This window comes from Grammomys surdaster, unplaced genomic scaffold, assembly GCF_004785775.1.
Source record: "Grammomys surdaster isolate TR1022 unplaced genomic scaffold, NIH_TR_1.0 139, whole genome shotgun sequence".
Lineage (NCBI taxonomy): Eukaryota > Metazoa > Chordata > Mammalia > Rodentia > Muridae > Grammomys > Grammomys surdaster.
In genome coordinates this window covers 11,955,785-11,973,527 of record NW_021604597.1, presented here as the reverse complement: position 1 = coordinate 11,973,527, position 17,743 = coordinate 11,955,785, and the positions used below count along the sequence as shown (strand labels likewise).

The 17,743-nt window shown below is 37.7% G+C and overlaps 1 protein-coding gene and 1 pseudogene across 1 annotated transcript in view; both read left to right on the top strand.

Annotated features, from left to right (window-relative positions):
• Positions 1 to 2,786: 2,786 nt before the first annotated feature.
• On the top strand, positions 2,787 to 3,224 carry LOC114617955 (annotated as a pseudogene).
• Positions 3,225 to 9,460: 6,236 nt separating this feature from the next.
• The window catches only part of Dhx36 (DEAH-box helicase 36), a 40,294-nt gene continuing 32,011 nt past the window's right edge, over positions 9,461 to 17,743 (top strand). Inside the window, exons 1-4 of the mRNA XM_028763678.1 lie at positions 9,461 to 9,703; positions 13,526 to 13,650; positions 14,563 to 14,794; positions 16,579 to 16,617. Coding sequence (XP_028619511.1) covers positions 9,485 to 9,703; positions 13,526 to 13,650; positions 14,563 to 14,794; positions 16,579 to 16,617 — 615 coding nt within the window. The 5' untranslated portion in view covers positions 9,461 to 9,484. The remainder of the gene's footprint in view (positions 9,704 to 13,525; positions 13,651 to 14,562; positions 14,795 to 16,578; positions 16,618 to 17,743) is intronic.

The following is a 17,743-nucleotide window of genomic DNA, read 5'->3' as shown; positions in this document are numbered from 1 at the left end:
GTGAGTTTCAGACCATCAAGAATAGAAGGTAAGACCTTGCCTAAATCCAAATTTTAAAAATTCTAAGAACAAAAATAAAAAATCTAATAAAATGATCTCAATGAACTTTTTCCACCTGTTATAACTACTCATTGTCTCGTTACCTAAATTTAAGAAAAGGCAATACCACTATTGATGTTTTTAAAAACAAGCTTATAATAAGGCATGGCCTATACAATTAAAGTTACAGAAATTCTCATTACAAACATATTTGATTTTTTTTTAAATCACCAAAATTGAGATCTCTTGAACACATGACAATTGGGCAAATCTGTCTTCTTAAGCATAAACATTACATGTCTTCAGAAAGCAAAACTTAGAATGTAGCTTGCTTAGTAGTCTTTCCTAGTGTGCATCAGGAGTTCAAGGCTTTTCTCTACACACAGTTTGAAGCCAACCTTGTATACATGTGATCCTCTGTCCAAAGAAAGTAGTCTTCATGAAAAAGAAAAGTTGAGCTGGGCATGGTGACACAAGTCAAAGTGATAGATTAGTCTGGTCTACTGAGCAGTTTCCAGGCCAGCCAGGATAGCTTAGTGAGACCCTGCTTCCAAAATAAAATAGTAAGAAAGAAGAAAAGAAGGAGGGAAAGAAAGGAAACAAGCAAGCAAGCAAGCAAGCAAGAAAGAAAGATCAAATTGAATATTCTAACAGTGTTTGTAATAGATAATTTTTGGCAAATCTAGGTGTCTAATTTTCTGTTTTAAATGCAATTTCTGACTATAAGGCAATTTTTAAAAGAACAAGATAAAGAATTGGATCTAAACAAAACCTTTTATAGCAGGATAGAGCCTTTAATGAGAAGATGGAAATCAAGGCTTCGGCGATTGGCGATTAGAAAACAGTAATGTCCAGATTTCTGACTATCCTCATTTTCTTTTTCACTGGATAAGCCTAGGCTGGGAGAGCCAAAACATAAAAAAATAAAGTCTATCCCCATTTAACTACCCTTGGTTCTTAGGTGATACAATGGATATACTTTAAAATTGATATAATTTAAACATTAAAGGGCACTGGCATTAGTTATCTCAAACATAATTTAAAAGACTAATATGAAATCTGTTAAAAAAAAAATCTGCAACACATGGGTTGTGGAGATGGTTCAGTGGCTAAGAGCACTGGCTGCTTTTGCAGAGGGCCTGGGTTGGATTCTCAGCACCTCACATCCAATTCCAGGAGATTTGATACACTCTTTTGAGTTCTTCCAGTACTGTATGCACATGGTGCAGAACCATACATGTGGGCCAAACACCTATACACACAAAATTAAATTACATTAAAAAAATAATTGGAAGCACTCAGCACTTTGAGCCATCTGTACTGAATTGATGAGAGAAAACTAACTGGGGCACATATAAGCCTGTATGTCACACCCAAATCCTTGTAAGGAGGGGAGAGTTTAGTAACACATGCCTATTCAAGTTTATTTACTCTTCAGAGTGATTCTAATCACAAATGCTCTTTTGACACAGGGAGTATCTTGCTATTTTGTACTATATATAAGTGTCTTTACTTATCTTTGTAAGATAAAGTTATAAACTTCTCACTATTACTGATCAGTAAATTCGGCAGAGCTTGTCTCTTTTGTTTATAAACTGAGACATCCGAAGATGGTTTAATGTTAGTGTTGCCATCTGGTGGTGAATTCTACCAGCTGCAGACATTCAGTGCCTGTAAAGATTGAATAACTTAAACACATACTATATAATCCCTGATACTTCTGACAGCTGATCCTGACAGAGACGATTCATTTTAAAAGCGGAAAGGCATGCTGTATTTCTCAGAACACAAGGGGATCTTGGCTGTACATTGTTTTGAAGGTCCTCTGATAAGACATTCTGACATTAGATTTCAAAACAGATTTTCTCTGAGTCTCCCACTTACATCTTTCAACTTATTGTATCCTTTAACATGGATGACTATTATATATTAAAAACTGTTTTAAGTAATTGAGATTAAAGTTGTAAATAAAAACAAAGCACATATACAAATTTACATATGGCATGGATTTAAGCCAAATGTAAAGTTAGTGAATAGAGCCCATACAACATTGCCTCCTCCCCCACCCCGACACCAATTTTACACTCAGAAGAGTCTCTAAATCACTGTAGGTTTCCACAATTCATCAGAGAGACTCACACAATGCATGGGTATCCTCTATTAATTGTGTCTCACTGTCTCCCTATCTGCTGGACAAGCCTCCCCAGTCCCTAGACAAGACAAATTCCACCGAAGTGGTTTGTAGTGAGAACTTTAGGTCTTCTTATATCAGATTCACCACATGAGAAACTGGAAAAACTCGTGTATGTCATCCAAATAGTTCATTGGACCGAATTTTGCTATTCCTATAACGGATCCCCAACAATCATTCAAATGAGCTTTCCCCGTGTGCATGTTGTCACACACAGGAAAGGAATGCTGTTAGTGACTCCAAGAGAGAAAAGTACAGTAGAAATTCCATACTTGGAATTTTTCCTAGACTTCACTTTACCCACTTCTTCCCCTGGCTGATTCTATTTATGTATTTTCCTGTTTTAATTTTCATTCCTTTTTTAGAATTTATAATTAATTCTTTGAAAATTTATACATGTGTACAGCACATTTTATTCATAACCATGTCCAACTTCAACATCCCATTCCCCTGGATCGTTGTCAATACATTACCTCCTCCCATTTTCATGTTTTCTCCATTAAAAATAAAAATCCCTCTTTCCTTTTGCGGCCATCAGTGGATCGCAGCCACCAAAATGAAATTCAATCCCTTCGTGACTTCTGACCGAAGCAAGAACCGCAAACAGCATTTCAATGCACCTTCTCACATTCGGAGGAAGATCATGTCTCCCCCACTTTCCAAAGAACTGAGACAGAAGTATAATGTTCGGTCTACGCCCATTCGAAAGGATGCTGAAGTTCAGGTTGTTGGAGGACACTACAAAGGCCAGCAGATTGGCAAAGTGGTCCAAGTGTACAGGCAGAAGTCCGTCATCTACACTGAGCGAGTCCAGTGAGAGAAAGCTAATGACACAACTGTCCACGTGGGCATCCACCCCAGCCAGGTGGTTATCACCAGGCTAAAGCTGGACAAGGACCGAAAGAAGATCCTGGAGAGGAAAACCAAGTCCCGGCAAGTAGGAAAGGAGAAGGGCAAATACAAGGAAGAAGCGATCGAGAAGATGCAGGAGTAGAGACATCTCATGCACGGCTTTCATTAAAGACTCCTTAAGTAAAAAAAAAAAAAATGAAAATAAAATAAAAATAAAAAATCCACTGAGTCTAGTTGTTGCTACTTATACGCACATGGGTGTTGGGACATTCATTGGTGCGTGGGCAACATCAGTGACTACATCCACAAAGAAAGATGATTCCACATGTCCCAATAACCATCAAATGTCCTTGGCTGATTTTAATCTACATTTCAACATAAAACAAGCTGTAGCCATGACTATATCGCTGTTGAGATGACAGATATCAGCTTTTAGTTCCTCTGGTGATCAAGCTGAGATATGAAAAGACTCAACACTCTCACTACAAACCACTTTATTAATATCTGGCTTGATGAGCATCAGCAAGAGAGAAGTCAGATGTATTACTTGTAAGTGAAAGAAAATACCTTTCCAGGTCTAGGCTTTCATATAGAAGAAGGGAAAAAAATCTGTGATCAATGTCCTTTATAATGGCTTAACAAAGAAATGTAACTGGCAACTATTATGCCTCTAACCTCTTTGTGTTAGGAGACTGGAAGACATGAGGTACACAGCATCAGGGAGTGACTCACATGTTTGACCACCGGCCAATCTGAAGAGGACATTTTCTCAATTGTGGTTCCCACTTCCCAAATGACTCTAGCTTGTATCAAGTTGATATAAAACTCTCCAGTACACATTGTTACAATATTGCAAAACTTTCTCCAACTCTTGAACATTTCAGAAAGGATGCATATGCTCCTCTATAATACAGGGCAAGAGATGCAAAGAGGCAAGAGATGTTGCTAGGTAGCTAGGGGTTACTGGGATGGAGCCATGTAATCATACAGCTGAAGTCAAGTGAAATTTCTGCCAGTAAGCTAAATAAAAGCCACTCAAGTTACTGAAACAATGATTAGCTGAATACAACCACCAGATTCTGATGGTCAAGGATTCACTAGCATAAATTTCATTAATGAACCCAAATATGCTATGAACCAAATCTCCCAGATTTCTTGCATAAAGCCTTGTTTAAAATAGTAGGAAAAGCCAAACAGTAAAACTTCATTCATAATGGTGTGAAAGAAGAAAATTAAGGGTTCTCTGATTTTCAAGGAGAATACTAACAATAATCTCCATTCCTGGGCCTTCATATCAACCTGAAAATAGGTCAGAATGTTGATTTAAAGATTATGGAGCACGTCAGATATTCTAACAACTAAACTATGTAGTAGCCATTACTACTACATTCTATGATTCTGTGTGGCTCAGTTTTACTACATTCCAATTATGAGTAGACTGAGGGATAGAGAGGTGTTGGTTGAAGTGGACACCAAATACTGTTGAGAAAGATAATACTGTAGGCCATTGAAAGCATGGCACTATAACATTCTCTCCTCACATTAGTATGGATACCAAATTTTACTATTACCAATTATGTATGTTTTCTGTAACATCTTATAACTATAAAAAGGAAAAAACGTCATTTTCTTTGTTTAGTATTTGAGGACATACAGATGAAACTGACAAAATGAGTAAGCAATATAAAAGGTGCACCTAATTGCATCCTTATCAAATTTAGAGAGAGAAAGAGAAAGAGCTTACTGTGTACTGTGGCCATTACAATCTGAGGTACAACAGCAAAATTAGCATGATTGTTTTTTCTTCTTGATAATTTTACAAATAGATTCATTTTCATTATGTATCTTATCAATTTCAACATATAATTTTCTTTTCTTATCAAACCAAAGGCTTTCATCCTTTCATTTAAATTATACATGTCAACCCTTCCTTTTGGTATGTATTATTACCATAACTAATATGGTAATGATCATGGGACAAAGTCATTATTACTAAGTTAAATAATGGCTACTTGAATACAAGCAATGCAATGCCACTATACCTAATCTGATTAACTAAACAGCATAGGAAGTAAAGGGCAGAAAGCCCCTACCACAGCCCATTAAATCTTTTCCATTCCCAACCCTTTTCTGCCCAGGAACTGTTTTTGTAATTTTGAGTATGTAGATATATAACACAGGTAAACAAATTGAATGTCTCAAAGAAATAATAAAGAAATTCATCATAAAACAATCCCTTGATTTGGGAGTGGTGGGGGCATACAAGTGATTGTAAGACTTTGGGAGGTGAGGGCAGGAGGATCAATAGTTTAATGACATTCTCCTTTTGTGGCAAGATCCAGATGAGGCTGAGCTATGTGAAACATTGTCTGAAGAAAACCAAACAAAACAGTCAGTTCTTTGTAATACATACTACTAAAGCAAATGTGTGTACTAATGAGAAAGATGTGGTTTTTATTTTTGCATACATAATTAAATCTTCCCTGCAGATCATATAGCATTTTCAGTATTTTCCACAATTACTAATAAGTTGACTTTATAAACAACATTTCACATAAATACACAGTACAAAATGGAATAAATGTATTCAGGGTTATTTCAAAATTGTTGGAAATTCTGTGCCATCCCAAGGCAAATCCATTTAATATTTTTGAAATAAAACTTAGATCAGCAGTTCAAACAGAAATTTAAAAAAATTAAATATTCAACACATTACAGTCCAAAGATACATAAATTTAGTACTAAATGCTAAGGAATAAACATAGCTAGTGTTGGTTTCCCATAGTTAAACCATTATTTCTTTATAACAGCTGCAAGCTTTTATGCATTTTTAAGAACACTGCAGTTCATTGCATACGTTTCGTGAAAATTAAAACCAAGTGGTTCAATTGCCTTATTACTTTAAAATAGGTGACACAAGGCACAAATCTGAACCCAGGTATTTTAGATGTTCGCCCGCACTGCATAGTGAATGCATGCACATTACAGTGTATGCATGCTGATACTTCAAATCAAAACCTCAGTGGAATATGGGCTGGTGTAACAAAAACACCTTGCCTTAATTAACATGTGTGGTTTTGAATTAATTTTTGTGGCATGCTCAGAAAACTTTCTGTGTTGCCAAAAATTTCATAGGATTGACATTCAGTTACATGACCTCAGATGGGGTTACAAACTTCAGATTAGGATGCTGGTGCCCACAGAACATAGATAAAATGAACAAAGGGATAATTCAGGTGCCACTCAGAATGCAGAGGACCAACCATGGAATTTCATCCCACTAAGTATAATAGCACAGAATTTAAAACATATAAATTCACTCTGGGTTTTGTACTTCACTGTTTGGGTCTATAATTGACCATCAATAGCCAATACTATGGAAGTAAAGACAGAAAACAGAATTGTATACTCACAACTTTAAGCAAGTAAGTTAAGGGAGAAGAAGAAGGACGTTTATAGAGAACTTGAAAATGATAAGGACATCCTTGGAATAGACAAGAGATTTGGATGTTTCGTGAAAAAAAAATCTGTGTAGGCATGGTGCTAACTTCTACTCTCCAGTGAAGATCCAGTCTTCCTGGACTCTTCTAGCAAGAAGATTAGGACAAAAAAATTTGGGAGGCTCTGCCTTTAAATAATTAAAGATTTCAAAAACTCAGATGCACTTACTCAAAACACTTTTATGTCACAGTGGATAAATCTGGATCACTTCCTGGCCTGATAGCACTATCCATATACATATGTTTATTTTCCCATAAAAACAAAACAAAACAAAAAAATCAAGCACTTAAAAACTCATACCTGCTAATATGTAGCTTTTGCTTTTGTTGTTGGCCAAGTATCTCTTTCACCTTTAAATCAGATGTCTAAACAAAACAGAAAACCTTCGGTGAAAATGAAAACCAAGTGGGTCAATCACTTTATTACTTTATAATAGGTGGCACAAGGCACTGACTAGTCTTCTTAATAAGCAGCACATGGCTTCTAATCAGTGTGTGAATCTTAAACTGTGCTTTACATTTCTCAAAGTGTTCTGGAACATATGCTTATTTTATGCTATTAGATAAGGTTGTAAGTAAAGATTATTACCATTATTATTTTATTTATTTACATTCCAGTTGTTGCCTTCACTCCCGGTCCCCTCTCCTACAGTTCCTTATTCCATTCCTCCTCCCCCTTGCCTCAGAGAGGGGGTCTCTGTCCCACACTTCCCCCTTTCCTGGGGCCTCAGGTCTCTGGAGGATTAAGCTCATCTCCCACTGAGGCCAGCCAAGGCAGACCTCTGCTATATATGCGCCAGGGACCTCTGACTGGCTGGTGTATGCTCCTGGTTGGTGGTTCAGTCTCTGGGAACTCCTTGGGGTCTGGGTTAGTTGAAACTGCTGTTTTTCCTATGGGGTCATCCTCTCTTCAGCTTCCTCAGTCCTTCCTCAAATTCAACCATAGTTGTCCCCAACTTCAGTCCAATGGTTGGGTGTAAGTATCTATGTCTGTCTCAGTTAGCTGCTGGTAGGGCCTCTAAGAAGATAACCTGTCTGTAAGCACATCATAAGATCAATAACAGTGTCAGGCCTTGGTGCTCCTTCATGAGATGTATCCCAAGTTGGGCCAGTCAATTGGACCTCCTTTCCTTCAGTCCCTTATTGATTTTTGTCCCTGCAGTTCTTTTAGACAGGAACAAGTCTGGGTCAGAAATATTGACTGTGGGTTAGTAACCCAGTCCCACTACTTGAGGTCCTGTCTTTCTACTGGAGGTAGGCTTTTTGAGTTCCTCCTCCTCACTTTTGGGGATTTTTGCCTAAGGTCACCCCATTGAGTCCTGAGAGTCTCTTACCTCCTGGGTTTCTGGCACTTTCTAGAGGGTCTCCCTACCCTTGGCTATTTGTTTCCATTCATTCTCCTGGCCCTCTGGGCTTCTCTACTGCTCAATCCCCCAATACCTAATCTTGTTCCCTTTTCCCCTTCCCTCTCCCCTCTCTCATCCAGGTTCCTCCCTCCCTCTGCCTCCCATGATTATTTTCTTCCCTCTTCTAAGTGGGATTGAAGCATCCTCATTTGAGCTTTTCTGCTTCTTAAACTTTTTAAGTTCTGTGGGTTGTATTCTAGGTATTCTGTACTTTTTTGGCTAATAGCCATTTATCATTGAGTACATACCATGCATGTCCTTTTGGGTCTGGGTTACTTCAATGCTTAGGATGACATTTTCTAGTTCCATCCATTTGTATGCGAAATTCATGATGTCTTCATTTTTAATAGCTGAATAGTATTCCAATGAGTAAATGAACCACATTTTCTGTATCCATTCTTCTGTTGAGGGACATCTGGGTTGTTTCCAGCTTCTGGTAATTACAAATAAGACTTGTATGAACATAGTGGAGCACACATCCTTGTGGTGTGGCAGGGCATCTTTTCTGTATATGTCCAAGAGTGGTATAGCTATGTCTTCAGGTAGAACTATTTTCTATTTTCTGAGGAACTGCCAGATTAGACACAGTTAACCTATGCTGGCTCCAAACTCATTATGCAGCTAAGGATGACATTCTGATTCCTCTGCTTCCATCTGCCATTTGTTGATATTATTGGCCTGCATGCACCACACCACCATGTATACTGTTTGGGATTGAAACCAGGCCAGGCAAGCACTCTTATCAACTGAGCTGACACCCAAGTTCCAGTAATAAAGAGCCTAGATTTTTTTTTATTTTTTAAGATTTATTTATTTATTTATTTATTTATTTATTTATTTATTTATTTATTTATTTAAGCGTAGTGTAGGTGTCTTCAGATACACCAAAAGAGGGCATGGGATTTGATTATGGATGTTTGTGTGCCAGTGTGGTTACTTGGGATTGAACTCAGGACCTATAGGAAGAGCAGTCAGTACTCTTAACGGCTGAACCATCTCTCCAGCCCCAGGATTAAAGACTCACTCTTTAAAGAAGGCATTTGGGTGTGTATACTTATTTGACTGAAAGAGGTGCAAGGCGGTTTCTAAGAAATACGAACTTCTTTGGTCTTTGAGGAGAGTACACAATTGTCGATGGTTTTGTTGGGTATGTACTTACTCTCCAGGGCTTTGCAAACAAATTCTAGGTTTTAACAAAATAAAGTTCACTCAAATTGCCACATTTTTCTCTGGCTAGTTTAAATTCCCCGCCGTCCCAAAGACGCACACCGGGGACCTAACTTTCTGGTCAGAACGCGTACAAAACACTTTAACGCTGGTCACACTCTCTGGCACCGTCCGTGACATCACCGGAAATGTCTGCTTGTGACACTCAACGGCCCGCCCTCTCGCGCTGGGCGCCGGAAGCAAAGCAGAGGGGAATGTGCGCCCGCTTCCGGGCCTGGACGCCATTTTCAGCGGTTGAGTTTTGGTAGTGCTGCTAGTCGTCTCGGACAATGAGCTACGACTACCATCAGAGCTGGAGCCGCGACGGGGGCCCACGGGGCTCCGGACAGGGCTCCGGCGGTGGCGGCGGAGGGAGCCGGGGCTCCGGCGGCGGCGGAGGGGGCCGCGGCGGCCGGGGCCGGCATCCCGGACACCTTAAGGGTCGCGAGATCGGCCTGTGGTATGCCAAGAAGCAGACGCAGAAGAACAAGGAGGCTGAGAGGCAGGAGGTATGGAGGTCAAGTCAGGACGAGTTTGCTTTGTGCTCTCGCCGACCCTGACTCTTTGCTGGCGTTTGCTCGAACTAGATGCAACCTCTGCCGAGCTCCCTGTAACGGGTGACCGGTCGCCTGATTGGTTGCGCCTCCGACCCAAGCCATCACTGCTGCAGCTGATGCATGCTCTGTTTAAAGACATGAGAACTGAACTGAGGGTCAATGCTAAATTCAGATTCCAGCCGAAGCAGACTTTATAGGGGACCATGTCATCATTTAGAACAGTTACTGTCTGTCACTTTTAAGCCCTTTCCCTGGAGCAGCCAACAAAAGCAGTAAAACACTGCCTTAATTGTCGATCTTTGAGAAAAAGTAGTTTAGCTAATAGTATTAGCATTAAAGTGAATCACATGCTCATCTCTTCCTTTCTGTTCTCAATTTTCTATTACTAACAGCCCCTCTCTAAGACTTAACATCCTTGAAGAAGCTGTAGCGAAATGTTTGGCTAATTGTCAGTTTGAAGATCTGTAGTATAGGAAGCATCATGTTTTTGTTGTCCGTTTTGCTTTGTTTTCCCTGAGACGGTTTCACTGTGTAGCCTTGGCTGTACTGGAACTTACTCTGTAAGCCAGGTTGGCCTTGAACACACAGAGCTCCACCTAACTTTGCCACCCAAGTGCACCACCAACCCAGCAAGCCTAATGGTTTTTGAATGGCCTGTTCTAAATAAATCCAGCATTTCACAGAATCTTTAAAATCTTTTTTGACCCTGTTTCATATGTGGTTTCTGAATGCTAAAAACCTTTGCATTCGAATAGGGGGAAAGAAATGCTTAAACAAGTAAGTTAAATAAGTGGAAGTTATCTTTCCAGGTAGACGCAGTGCACATTTAACTTGTGCATTGGATATTGATTCTACATAGTTCAGGCTAACTTTGTACTCCTAGTCTTCTTTCCATCCCAAGTGATGAAATTTCATATGTGCACACCTCGGGGCTAGGCCTCTATTAGTTGACCTCTTAGTCCCAACCCCATCCCCCAAATTCCGTTTTAGCAAATGTCAGTGTTGCCATGTGGAAGTGATCTCTTTCATTTTGGTAAATCTGTTTGCTCTGCTCTGCTTTCTTGCTTATCTCTGCAGCAATTATGGGTCAGACCTCTAAACTGTTCTTTGAATTATAGACACCCACCCCTGCCCCATGGTGGTCTCTTAAAAGGTGGCCTCTTCAATGATCTTTAGATCATTTTATTCTTTACTTCCTAGCTTGTTCATTGAAGCCATGCAGCTTCTGCCTCTCCTTAAGTGTTTTCTGGGAATCATGTGATCTGGCTGTAACATAACAGGCTTTCCTCCTTGGGCTGATTTTTCTGAGCTCAAGTTCTGAGACTGATAATCATAGTCTGATGAACATTTACTATCTCTGCTCTTTATTAAGTTTTATACCATTTTCCTCTATAAAATGAATCTTTGAATTATCTTTAAACATGTTTTTTCATTTGGTGTAACTCTTTTCAGCACTTTTAGCGTGATAGAATTTTATCCTAGAATTTCCATAGCTTTTACATTAAAACAAGCCTCATGCTTACAAAATGAAAGTACTCCAGTGAATCCTTATACTTCTTTCCATGTAATATGTATGGGACACTTAGGTTTTGAAATACTGTTATAGTACTTCATTTATACAGATAATGTGGTGTGCTAAGGGCCATAGACGGAATGCTATGCTACTAAATAGAGAACATGGGCTGTCTGTTCAAACGAAAATATCTTAAAAGATATACAGAGTTTGACATTATTGGGCATACAAAACAAGTGAGGATTTCTGGATGGTTCTGATAAACTAGAACAGCGCTTCCCACCCTTTCTAATGCTGTGACCTTTAAATACAGTTCCTCATGTTTTGGTGACACCCCTCCCACCTTAAAGTTATTTTTTGCTGTTTTGTAACTGTTTTTTGCTCTTGTTATGAAGTTATCTGTGTTTTCCAATGGGCTTACGTGACCTCCTTGAAAGGATCTTTTGACCTTAAGTAGTCCTTGAGAACCGCTGACCTAGAGACATCTTCACTAGAGTTAGCATTTGGCAATACAAGGGCCCATGGATACTATTGAAATGAGGGTACATAATGAAAAGAATGGCCTAGTTCTGAAGTAAACGGATCTTGTTTCTCAAACTTGAATATGCGGAGGATTCATCTGGCACCTCTTTAAAGTGTATGATTGGGACAGGGCCAGAGAGTCTACGTTGCTAACAAAATTCCAAATGAAGCCAGTGCTACTCAGTCTGTAGATCATTCTGACTGTAAAGTGTGCAACACAGATAATTAGAGGAAGAGAGGACTGGGAGAGGTGGGGAGACGGGTATGTAAATTGATAGTGGCAGGCAGTTTGGATGTCATCAAGACTTTAATGAATCTGGAGATGGGTGAGTTAAACATTACAGTAGAGTATCCAGATATGGAAGTATGTGGAAATGGAACACTTGCTTGTAAGTTTGCTGGTAACACCAAAAAACTAGAACATAGCATTAGTGCTGGGGAAATTGAAGGGATGCTTTTACTTTGTATTCTTGGTGAAGAGGTTGAACATTAATGACTGCTGATTTTCTGTTTGGGGCCTTGAGTGCCAGATCTTGTGAGACATTCTACCGTTATTTGATGGGAATGGCTTCTCTACAAAATCTGTAGAGATCCAGATTCAGATTTCTGTTAATGAGTAGTATAATTAAGAAATTTCATCATTATTTTAATTGACTTAAAAAGGTCCTCTTTTGACCTTAACTAGCACATGGACATAAAAGCACAGTCCATATACCATCTACGTAAAATCCCACTTAAATAATCCTTAGTTCCTAAGGTTTTATTCCTTTATTCTCTTTTTAAACTATTTTATCTTTCATTTAATATGTTGACGTTTTTCCTCCTTAAGTTCTTTAATTTAATGCACTTACATTTTGGCCACTCTTGATTTCCCCATTGCCTGTGAATTCATGTCACATTATTAACTATGGATTATGAGGAAGTTGAGGTTTGTAGGACCATAATTTTGGAAGAATCTTTTGTTAAACTTCCTATATAAAGTGAAAATTTCCAAAGAATTACATTTATCATTTGTTCTTATTTGCATTAACATGTATTTCATTTCATTGTTGCATGTCTAGGGTTTCTGTAGCCTCTAAAGACTTTGTCTTTGCTAGTTCTGATATTATCTTTATTTTTATCACCTGAAGTACTACTCATTAGCCATCTCCGTGAGTACCCAACAGCTCCCTATGAAATCAGCTTTCAAAATTTATTAAACAGAATGTAACAATTCTCAAGTAGTCTTTTACCATCAAAAATATTATTTCTAATTTTCAGCTTTTATATGTCACACGTTTTATTTTTGTTGATTTTTAAAGAAACTTTGTTGTCTTTATTCATTGGCTTTACTATTGTTTGAATAAGACTGCATGCTGTTCACGACATAATGGTATTTAAACACATTTCAAGATCTGTGTAGAGTACATGAGTTTTGATTATTGGACACTTGTTAGCATTTGAAGGTGAGAGCTAAGGAAACCAAAGTGCTGAGAAAAAAACAAGAAAGCTCTACTTGCCAGACATCTGTAGAGCAGATTTTGTAGACATGGCAGGCTAAAGGTCTAGCAGGACACACAAATGTTGCCATGAATTTCACCTAGGAAGGGAGATTACACTAGAGGGCAAGCGTGTGTAAGTGTAACTTACTTGTACCTATGTTGAATGTATAATACTTTGCCTTTAGTTTTTCATCTTAAATATAAAGTAATTTTATGTATGTTTGTATTAACAGATACACTTTCTTTTTTACAAAATAGAGAGCCGTGGTACACATGGATGAACGGCGAGAAGAGCAAATTGTGCAGCTGCTAAATTCAGTCCAATCTAAGAGTGACAAAGATGCAGAAGCACAGATATCCTGGTTTGCTCCTGAGGATCATGGGTAAATAAAAACTATTCTCACAAAGAGTAGCAAAGATTAAAAAAAAAAAAAATTTGTGACATTGCCTCAACAAATGAACAAAACAAAATAACAATAAAAAACAAAAATACTATCCTAAGTCTCTTCACTAAGTTGAATTTAGTCTTCTGAAATCCTTTTAAGTGTTGAACAAATACATTTGAAAAACAATTTTTTTTTTCCTTTGAGAAAGGATTTCTCTGTGTAGTCTTCGTTGTCCTAGAACTAACTCTGCTGTAGACCAGGGTGGTCTTAAACTCAGAGATTGTTTGTCTCTTTCTCCCAAGTACTCTGGTTAAGGATGTATACCATCCCACCCTGCTCTAAGAAAGAAAACTTTTCTATAGCATATTCTCTAAATGTCAGAAGTGGGCACTCTGTGTAAGATATTGGTACTTGTACTTTTAATCTGTCGTCTTTCCAAAATTCTTTGGAGGGCAAGTCTCCATAAAGGTAAATTGCTGCTGTTTCAAAAGGTTGCAAAAACCATATTATTCATAGAAAAATTAGAAGTGTTTTGGGATCTACATAATATAGCTTACCATTTACAGCTCACTAAAGGACAGCAGACAGAAAAAGAAGTAAAATAAACCAAATCCTTGAAAATCAGGAAAAGCAGAACAGTAGAAATGACTGAAAAAATGAGTGACTATTGTGTAGATTTTAATTTTTTAAAGTCCTCAGGGAATAAATAACCTGATAATATTATTTAAAAGGATAGAAAAGTTTGAGTACACTATATGAATCTAAGTGTATTTCATAACTGCATTGTAGTGCTTTCAGTGTTGGAGATATTGACGTATTTAAAGAAAATGATGGTTTTTTTTTTGTTGTTGTTCCAGGTCCTGAGCAGCTTTTCGTCTGATTTTTTTTCTCTTTATTCTGTGATTATAGGTATGGAACTGAAGTTTCTTCAGAGAAAAAAATAAGCTCAGAGAAGAAAATTGACAACCATGAAAAGAATTGCACCCAAGAAAAAAAGACATTTAGGACCACAGACAAGTCATACATTGACCGAGATTCTGAGTATTTATTGCAAGAAAATGAGCCAAACCTAGGCCTAGATCAACAATTATTGGAAGATTTACAAAAGAAAAAAACTGACCCTCGGTATATAGAGATGCAGGTAATGTGAAGAAGTTTGTGGAAAATCGGTCATTCTTGTCCTTCCTTTGACAGAAGTGGGTTTGTGGTTGAAGGTTAACTGCTCAGTCTAGATGAGTGAGATTCCTCAACAAGACAACTCTGTGCGAAGACTTTCTTTGGTAGTAGAGAAATGTGGACTGGAAAGTCCACACAGCCTATATAGTGTATCTTATTGACAGCAGTATCTTATTGACAGATGCTTATGTGGTGAGAAGAAATGTTTGGGAATGCTAATGCATTGGGAACAGATTTCTAGGCCAGTTGAGTGAGAAATCATGAGTTCAGACAGGTACATTGTTGGAATCATGAAGTTTCTTCCAGCTCAGGCTTTCTCTCTCTTTTTTTTTTTAAGCTTCACTGTCACTTCTTCTTTTTTTTTTTTTAAGATTTTGAGATATATATATATATATATATATATGAAAACAAGTACACCATAGCTGTCTTCAGACACACCAGAAGAGGGCATCAGATCCCGTTACAGATGGTTGTGAGCCAACATGTGGTTGCTGGGAATTGAACTCAGGAAGAACAAGCAGTGCTCTTAACCGCTGAGCCATCTCTCTAGCCCCAAACAATTGGAGCCTAGATTTATCTGATTCTTAAATCTTTTTTTTTTTTTGGTTTTTCGAGACAGGGTTTCTCTGTATAGCCCTGGCTGTCCTGGAACTCACTCTGTAGACCAGGCTGGCCTCAAACTCAGAAATCCACCTGCCTCTGCCTCCCAAGTGCGGGGATTAAAGGCATACGCCACCACCGCCCTCTTTCTCTTAACAGATGATAAAATTAAAAATTTAAAAAGCTTGAAGATTCATTTTGTTTACCAACATTTCAATATACTGCTCCATCAAGGACTGAAGTTTTATGAATTACTTGTTTTGACAGATAAGCTAAAGTCCCCCTCCAGTTAAAATGTAAAATTAGGATTCTGTGTGTTTTAGTTATTAGATGTGATAGAATCTTCAGATGTGCAGAAATACATATTTAGGGGAATATCAGGTTTTCTGGAGTTCCTATCTTGTAAATATGTAGTGCTGTGTTTTGAGCAGGCACACTATCGAATCTTTGAGAAAGGTTTAACCCATTGCTCAGTTTGATCAAGGTTGAATTTTCTCTTACAGATTAGCTGAAATTGTCCAGGGTCCAAATTATATAGCTCTTTGATGAGACTTAATGAGATCAGTTCAGAATCTTTAGGCTGGGAGAAATTTTACGTTATGAACAAACTTTGCTTTGTGTAAGGCACAAAATTCAGATGAGTGGCTGATCTAGCATTAAAAAAAAATCTTTTTTTCCCTGTTACTGATAAGTATTTCATTTCTATTAAAATTTAGTATATTTACAATTCAGTTTTTTTGTTGGTGTGAGTATGGGTATGTGCATATGGAGACCAGAGGTATTTTAGTCCTTAGAAATCACACACCTTGGGTGTTCTGTTTGTTTTTGAGACAGTCTCTGTAGCTCTGCCTGGCCTTGAACTCTTAGAAGTCTGCCTGTTTCTGCCTCTCTAGTGTTAAGATTAAAGACATGTGTCACCATGTCTGGCCCCTCCTTGGCCTTTTTGAGAACTGGTCTCCCACTCTTCTGAAGCTCAGCAAGTAAGCTAACCTTGAAGAATGTACTTCTAGTCCCGTAATGCTAAAGTTGTGGTATTTCATACATGCACTATAAAACAGGAAAATACCCTTGCTCTACTATATTTAGATACGATATATTCTTACTGTAACTTGATGTTTATTCTGAGAATGATTTTTATTTTAATTTCAGCGTTTCAGAAAAAAGCTGCCTTCATATGGAATGCAGAAGGTAAAAAAAAATGCTTTCTACTGTTAAATTTGATTTACACAAAAGTTAACTACATTTAAAAAAAAAAAAACTTCATTGACAAGAAATAAAAGTTGGTGAACTTAAATCCATAGAGAAGTTAACTTAATGCTTTGCTGCTCTTGAAAGGTAAAAAGGAACCAAAAAAAAAAAAATTATGAAGCAGGTTTCAAATTTTTTGTCGAAAGATTATTAAAATCTTTGGAGTTTAAAAAGTAGAATTTCCATATATATTTCTGGAAGATTTTGTTGCTCTTAATGCAAACCAAGCTCATGAGTTAACATTGAGGTCTGGCAAGAATAGTGTTATAATGGATGAGTTGAACTTCATTACACTGCCCTGTAAACAGGAACATTGTTCTTTCTCTGGGCCTTCCAGTCTGATTAATTTTTTTCTTCTTTTTTGCTTTTCATAGCACTTATTACCACTTGACATCTCTGTGTGCTCCCCTCCTACTTCAACATAAGTTCTTGAGATCAGAGTCTGTTTTGTTTATTCTGTACCTCTTAACTTGGAATGCCAGCCATTGCACTGGCATCCAGAAACCACTGAATGAATGAGTTATAGTCTACTTCTGAGCATAGTTCTTTAGTATCTGTGGGGATTTGTTCTGGGCCCTTTGTAGTATAGGGTTGCAGAATAAACCTATATCCCTCAGATGTTCAAGTACTTTATATAAAATGATATTTTCCTATAAGCTACATATGTTCTTCTTTATAATTTAAGTCATCTCTTGATGATTTAATGTCTCTAATAATACATGTAAGTGCTATATAACTACGCACTGTATTGTTAAGGGAATTTTGACACGTTCAGTGTAGGTATAATTGCTTCTTCCAAAGCTAATCCCGAAAATGCAGAAGCCATGGGTTTTTGAGGAACAAATGTTTACCAACTGTGTTTATTTAAACTGGAAACTTGTTCTCATGATATACATTGATAGAATAGATAGTTATAATTTAAATATAAGTTTTATATTAAAATATATAACATTTTGAAGTAAGGTGATGGTTTTGTTTAAGCAGTAAATTGTTAGTATGAAGAATATTAGTGTGTATCTAAAATGTTAAAAAAGTTATTTCCTCTAAGTTTTACCTAGATACCTGA